This window comes from Aulonocara sp. 'chitande type north' Nkhata Bay, linkage group LG11 (assembly GCF_057382095.1).
Source record: "Aulonocara sp. 'chitande type north' Nkhata Bay isolate Kocher_YH1m ecotype deep benthic linkage group LG11, A_spYH_male_GT1.1, whole genome shotgun sequence".
In the NCBI taxonomy this organism is placed as follows: domain Eukaryota; kingdom Metazoa; phylum Chordata; class Actinopteri; order Cichliformes; family Cichlidae; genus Aulonocara; species Aulonocara sp. 'chitande type north' Nkhata Bay.
The window spans coordinates 24,482,659-24,490,536 of record NC_141354.1 but is presented as its reverse complement, the minus strand read 5'-3'; the positions used below and the strand labels follow the sequence as shown (position 1 = coordinate 24,490,536).

The window sequence follows — 7,878 nt, the reverse complement described above, 5'->3', positions numbered from 1 at the left end:
TTATAATTACTTTACTAACCCAAGCTCAGATTCTTACCTTTTCTTGTTGCTGTTACCGTTTCTTATTAGAAGCAGTTGCGAGTCTCTAGGAATAGTCTCAGCATAAAAGAATCTTCTAATCCTGAGGTGTGAGGAGCGTGTCCCCGAAGAAATTTATACGATGAGAAAAACTTTGTTCCTCTTTTCTTATGTTTTCACATCCACTTTCAATATAAATGAATGTTTGCCCTTCTCCTCCTCTTTAGGGTTTCTCACACGTCATTGCGGTCCACACAATGCACAATGTTGAAAAGCAACGAATTCCTAATTGAATACTACAGGAATACAATATATGGCAAAAATCACGATATCAATAATTTTAGAACGATAAAAGAAATGCATAGAAAGAGTTGAGAAATAATTTGGTTCTTTCCTATGTATAATGTTTAATTTTCACCCTTTACAAACATAAATTCTTATGATTTTGCAAATAAGATAACGTTTATTTCCTATCCTTAGACGATCCCAAGAAAACTGAAAATGTCATGATGTGTGAAGTTAATCTAATTTGTACTTACTTAAATTAATGCTGTTTATCCTGCCTTCTCAGACAGCTTTGTTTTTGGTGGCTGCAAAAACATTGAGTCAGAAAGAGGAAGCTGTCTATAAAAATAAAATGTATAGAAAGAGTTGCGAAATAGTTTTCAGAGAGTTTTTTATATAATACGTGCCACTTTTAAGATTCACCCTTTATGAGCTTAACTTTATAATATTGATGTCATTCCTCAAACTTCCCCAGGAAAACTGAAAACATGTCCTGATAGTTTAAAGTTATAAGGTACCCTAATTTGTACTTACTCAGATTAATGCTTTTCGCCTCACCCTGTGCCTTTAGACAGCTCTGAAGTACATGGTCAGCCAAAAATAAAACAGTCAGTCAGAAAGGGGAAGATGTCTCCAACGTATTCTTCTTCTTTCATAATCCTTTACAGCTGTGTTCAACTATTTAATCACAACACATTAATTCCAATAGTTTTATTGAAATATTGTTTTTGAGTGGATATACAATTTGCATTCACACATCTATAACTCACGTATTTTTAACACAATTATGTTAAACATTAAAAAAAGAAAAATATAAAATTGTGAACATTATTGAATTGTATTGTAGGTAGTAAAAAAGTTCTCAGAAATGATGATGATAGTTATTTGAGTTTACCACCATAAACTGGTTGATTCTTTTTGTTTTGTTTTGTTTTGGGGGGTTTTAAGGGTGGTTAAGAGTTACTCGTGCTGCAAATTCCCACATATCCGTCAGATTTTTTCGCTGATTTGTTGCACAAACTTGGTGTCAGCACAATGAGTCGCTGTTGAACTTCGAGTGAAAGATACGGGGGTTTTAAGCCTTATTCTAAGACTCAGAGCTCACATTTAAAATATAACAGATATACTATGTAATCCTATTAAACTATAGAATAAACAAGGAAAAACAAGAAGAAATTGTCAGTTTAGTCCAGTTATCTGACTTTATTTCTTATCAAATCCTTTAGCTTTACTACAATATGTCTATGCCATTTTTTTAACATTTTAATTTAAGATACAGAAACTGAAGAAATACACTTTCACATATTATATTACTGTGATACTTTGAGGATATCATATATTGTATAAATTTTCAGTTTCCTCTTATCTTCTGCTCACGTGCCATCTGACATAATCCACATGCTGGAATGCAGGCCATGACTAACCAGTCGTCACACACAGAGCCCTGAGGAAAAGCACAGTCACAGTAAACTGGTGACAAACATCATAGTTTGTTTTTTTTACAGAACCATATTTAGAGTGCTGGGATTTCAAAAATGTAATATAAAACACCATCTAGATTAGAATTCTAGAGAATTTTCTGACTTCATGATTGAATTCATGATTAGAATTCTAGTCTTCTTGTTTAATAAATGATTAGAAATCTGCACCACACTTACACCAATATTGTATCTGTTGCGTATGCTTGTCCGTAAAGCAATCAGGGCGCCGGGAAGGCAGGCCAGACAGCAGCTTTCATCGCTGTCCTGAGCCACCTGACAAGCCAGGATGCAGGGAACGAATGTTCCACAAAGACCTGGAGGTGAGAGATGTTTTATCATATTTCTGTTATGTTACACTGTTGGTAAACTTCAGCATGTTCCCATAGAACTTATATAGACACGTACAGATGCCGCAGTCTTCACAGCAGTCGCATGCATTTGTACTCCACTCTGACGACCCACGGGAGACCGTGTACTGTGTCACAGTCACCTGAGGTTGTGCATTTATCACATTTGTCTGGTATTCCATGGCTGCAAGAAGAAGAAAAATAACTTGGAGCAAATTAAACATGAAGGTCACTTACTTTACCAATTTACTTTCTTGTTTATAGAACCTTTGAGACACTTTTACACAGTTTCTTTATAGCAAATGTTATATATCCAAATCTGTGTTGTGAAAGCTTCTTAAGATTTTATTCCAACCAAAAATTATTAGATCTTTCTTGATTAAGAGTTTACCCCAAATCAGATATGAAGAAAATCAGTTAGTAGGATGAGTTTAAACTACCTTGATTTGTAGGAAAATTTGCAGTCCCCTTCAACTCTTGAAGTTAGTATCTGGCTCCTGAAAGCAAGGTCTGAAATTGAAGACTAGGATAGGGTTTACAACCACAGCTCTTATACCCAATGACACAGTATGCATAGGTTGTAGTTCAGTTTCTATGCTGATATGAGATGGCAAACAATGACCAAGTAAACAGGGCTGAATGCCTTGTAAAGGAAAAAAGGAAAAAATGTTTGGTTTTGGGGCGTATCACACACCTAAAATGGTGCACCTAGAATTATGTGTGTGTACATAACAGGGGACAAGCTGAAAAAATTAAATGAACTGTGACGCTCAAGCGCATACTCTGTTGACTTTATAAAGTGGCACTCCGTATGTAAATACCAGTGACTCAAGAAAGTACTCAGCGCAGAAACATTATACTTGTTTAATACAATTTAGCAAAGTATTTCTGACTTCTAGGCCGTTCAAATACCACTTTTGTTGTTATTTATGGCTTTTTCAGTTAAAAAAAAGGTAACAAATCATCAGTTCAAATGTATAGTGCATTACATTCAGTTTTAAATATGACTAACTTATCTCTGTTAATCAACTCTATACCACAGGCCTTCAATCTGGCAGTAATTAAACCACTACTTAAAAAGCCATCACTTGACCAGCTTTCTTGGCTACTTATCTCCAACCTTCCTTTTATCTCAATAATTCTTGAAAGAGTGGTTTAATGGTAATGCTAAATGGCTGATTTGAAGAGTTTCTGTCAGGTTTCATAACTTGGCAAAGTACAAAAATAGTGTTAGGGAAGGTTACAGAGGCGGAGGTGTAAGTGCCTGCCTCAAAACAGGACAATTTAGCTGCATTTAACCTTCAGTTAATCTTTATATAGTTAGGTAGGAGTCAGAACATGTTTCTTTTTAGCTAAAAAACATTACACCAGGTAACCTGCAGTTTTGAAAACGTGTTTTCCGACGATGTTTGCTACCCTACAATCCGTCCTACTCTGTAGTAAAATCAGTGACATTTGACAGTCCTGTTGCTCCCATTGAAATTTCTATAGCCTATTTAAAATCTAAAACTTAAAATTGTCCGTAGATCAATGTTTCAATATTTATATCTTTTATTAGTGGTACATGTGGTTTGGTTATTTTCCTTTTAGTTGAAAGTACACTGAGAGAGGGCTTTTTTCATATTAATGTAATTTTTTCATCTAATTGAATACAATCTATTTGTGAATGATTGTCAGTCCAAAGAGGGAGAGAGGAAAGAGGGGAACGTGAGGAGAATGGTCAGGAAGAACCAGGTAAGAAAATGGACAGCTGACTGCAGGTTTCCCCAATCTTATAAATTTGCAATTCATTATGCAAATGTACTATAAGATTGGGGAAACTTGCAGTCAGCTAAGACTAAAGAAGTCACTTGGGTGAGTGACAAAACCTTTCTTCCACAAAACGTTATGTCCAGATGAACAGAATCGACTTTTGGAGATGCAGTAAAGATCGTTTCATACATAGTATACATTGTACCATAGGCAAAGTTGCCTCCATTTTTAAGATTTAAGTTTGTTTTTTTTTATTAATATTTTGTACATTTGTACATGTGAAATGCACTTCACACACGTACACACACACACAGTTGTTTGTCGCCAGATGGCACGTTTATTTCTAGTTTTCATTTGTTATGACCGTCCACAGTCTGACAGCTCCGGTCTCAGCTGATTTCCAGCTCTCCCTCTGCTCCTCTCCCGTCTCACTATAAAAGGGGAAGGAAACCATCATCAGTCCAAACGCCATCAGCTGTTCTCACCTGCGTCTCCAGCACCGCCTCTTTGAGCTCACTGCACCACTCCTCCCCTGCAGCCGCGCCCGGGACCACACCTCCGCCACAGTACATTTCAAGGACTCTTCTATTTTTGGAGTGTATTTTTGTGTATCTGTAATATATTATACATACACATTAAAAGTGAATCTCTGTCCACTCAGTTTACTTCTTGCTCACTATGAACATCATTCATTTTTCTTCCCCAGTAATTAAGGTTAGGATATGTAATTTTTTTTTTATTCCAATCCATTCTTCTTTTGCAGCATTTAAATAACCTTTATCAGATTTGATGGTTTTGTTACAGACTTTTCAAAAAAGTGTTTTCCTTTTTCACAAATGTGGGGATTAAATTGTGTTAAAATGTACAAAACAGTCATGTTTTGTGATGAGGACCCAGGCACAGAGAGACTTGATGAATTTAAGAATCTTATGATTTAATAAAGAAATTTGCAGACTCGCACAGAGATGGTAAAATTATGATGACTGATAACGGAGACGAAGACAACAGATGACGAGGACAGGGAGGAACAGAGGTATAAATGCACCAAGGAGACAGTCAGAGAGAACCTGGGATAACTGGAGACATTAAAGGATGCAGGGACTGACAGAGACAGGGAAGAAGTCTCATCGTGACGAGTAAAGTTTATCTTGTCTGGCTGGGCAGCTCTCTGGGTGCTCAGCACCCCCAAAGCTCTGATCCTAGAATCCCCCCTGGTTAAAAATGATCTTCTTATGGCACCTGACAGTAACATCATCCTTTTGCTGTCAGAGGCTATACTTCAGTGCATCATTCATTGTTGACCACAATATTTTATTAGAGACATTGGGGCAAGCATTAGGTATTTAAGGCACTGCTATGCAGTGGTTTGAATTTTATCTAGACTCCAACAGATTTTATGCTAGGACCAGTTCTGTTTACTTTGTATATGCTATCATTAGAAGGCATAGCATACATTTTCACTGCTATGCAGATGATCCCCAGCTTTATCTAGCTCTGAAGCTAGATAACACACACCAGTTAGTTAAACTGAATGAATATCTTAAACACATAACTACCTGAATGACTTCTAACTTTCTGCTTCTAAATTCAGGTAAAACTGAGCATATTGTACTCAGCCCTAAAAATCCTAGAAATATGGTCTCTAACCAGACGCTTTCTCTGGATGACAGTGCCTTAGTCTCCTGTATTACTGTGAGGAATCTTGCAACTGTTCTTGGTGAGAATGTGTCCTTCAATGCGCATATTGAACAAATATGTAGGACTGCTTCCCTCTCCTTTTGTGCAATATCTTTCAAAATAGAAACGTCTGATCGTGATGCTAAAAAATGAGTTAGTTGAGAATTACTTTCTGGCTGGACTATTGGATATCATTATTATCAGGCTGTCCTAAAAACTTACTGAAAAGTCTTGAGTTTATCCAAAATTCAGCAAATAGAAAGAGAGAGTGTATTTTTCCTATATTATCTTCTCTTCATTGGCTCCCTGTTAAATCCAGAATCAAATTTAAACTCTGTCTCCTCACATACAAGGTCTTGAATAATCGGGGCCCATCTTACCTTAATGACCTCATTCATACACCACTCTGCATTTAATTATTAGCTGTTATTAATCTCAGGCTCTCTTCTACACTCTGTCTTTGGCCTGTTTTTCCCCTTCTCCCTCCCAGCCAGTCGAGGTAAGTGGTTGCCCCTCCATGAGCTTGGTTCTGCCAGTTGTTTCTTTCCATTAAAAGGACATTTTTCCTTCCCACCATGTGTAAGTGCTTGCTCATATGGGGCCATCAAATTCTTGGGGGTTTCCCTGTATTATCATACGGTCTTTGCTATCTTACAATATAAAGTGCCTTAAGGCAACTGTTTTTGTAATTTTGCACTATATACATACATTAAATTGAACTGAATACATTAGTTGACTTGATGATTCAATGTGGAAATACTGAAACAATATTGTCTCTTCATCACTGACAAGTTTATTTTTAGCACTTTGTAAAGTCATTGATCTGCACTTGGACCAAGAGGTTTTTGTCAAACCCCTCTCATCACATCAAATTTTTCCCCATACATCCTCATCCATTACACTGAACACTGAATCTCTTTGAGGTTGCTTCTTTACATAGCGCACACCAGTGACTGTACAGCTGTCCACTCATCCAACATCATTGTTTAATCTGCTGATGATGCAATTGTTGTTGAGCTAATATCAGGTGAAGGTAAGTCAGCATACAGAGATGAGATGTGCCCATCAGCAGTAGCGGTTTTTGATAGGGGCGACATGGGCGGTTGCCCAGGGTGGCATCGTGGTGGGAGCAGCATCACGGGCATCTCCAATAAAAAAAAAGTTGCTCGTACTCATGCTGCCAGACATCAGCCAGTGCATTTTGGAGATGGCATAGGCACCGGTCGGTTTTCTGCCGCCCATTTGCTGGGAGTAAAGGCGCCCTCCATTTGCGACGTGCGCCTGCTGCTTGCGGCACATGGAGGAGAGGGCGGGGCGGCGGAGGATTCACTGCCTGGAGCAGCATCTAATAACCAGCTCGCAGAATATAACAAAATAAAAACAAACCAACAAACACGAAACACCAGACATTATGATACAGTCTTATAATTTGTTTGAAAAAGGTTTTTTTGGGTTTTTTTTTTCGAAATTCTATAAAGTGAACGTGAGAGCCCTCGGTGCGCCCGTTTGCTGCTGTGCTGAAATCAAAGTAAACTTTATTGTCATCTCCGCTACATGCAGTACAGTATACAGAAAGACGAGACGACGAGGCTCCAGTTACAACAGTGCAAGTAAAAAAACAATAAATATAAAAAGAGTAATATATATATATATACTTTAGGACTAGCAGTAAAGGGATCAATAACAATTTATAATTTACAGTTTGATGATTTAAAGTCTGGCACACAAAGTGTCGATAGGGGAGGGGGCGGCTGCTTCCAAATAGAGCACATTTCATTCATAATGTGGAAATCCAAGCCCATTTTGTATTCCTGGTCTGACTCCTGGGTTGTGCGAAATCCCAGAAATAAACCCTAGACAAAGCATATCTGTGAACTAAGGTGTAGGTCTATTAGGTTATGTTGTGGTGATCCTCGGGTTGGGGGGTGGATGTTCATACTGGAGTGCAAAATTAAAACCAATGGAAGGTGGACAAGAAAAGTTCAAAGCCATCAGGTGCTCAGTTTAGGAAAAAAGAGAAAAGAAGAGGAGGAGAAACGAGCAAAAGATACAGGTAAGCAGATGTGTCATTGGATAATGGCAGGTCATGTGTCCTGAAACAATCAGAATCAGAATACTTTATTAATCCCTATGGAAATTATGTGGGTTACAGTTGGTCCAAGAAGAAATTCTAAAAATAGTAACAGTAACAGACTAAACTCCAAACAATACATTGTGTTACAGATTTTACACATTTGGGAAATAGCACTAATATATACAGATCACTCAGTTATAAATATCAAGAATTAACAGAGGTGATTATAAATAAATATCAACAA

General features: G+C 37.5%; 1 protein-coding gene across 1 annotated transcript; it reads right to left on the bottom strand.

Annotated features, from left to right (window-relative positions):
* Positions 1-1,486: 1,486 nt before the first annotated feature.
* cnfn (cornifelin) lies at positions 1,487-2,704 on the bottom strand. The gene is made up of 4 exons (XM_086311296.1): positions 2,572-2,704; positions 2,190-2,315; positions 1,962-2,098; positions 1,487-1,747 (listed from the first exon to the last, which is right to left on the bottom strand). The coding sequence occupies exons 2-4, from the start codon at positions 2,311-2,313 to the stop codon at positions 1,655-1,657; spliced, it is 354 nt and encodes a 117-aa protein (XP_086167422.1). The 5' UTR covers positions 2,314-2,315; positions 2,572-2,704; the 3' UTR covers positions 1,487-1,654.
* Between the last annotated feature and the right edge of the window lie 5,174 nt (positions 2,705-7,878).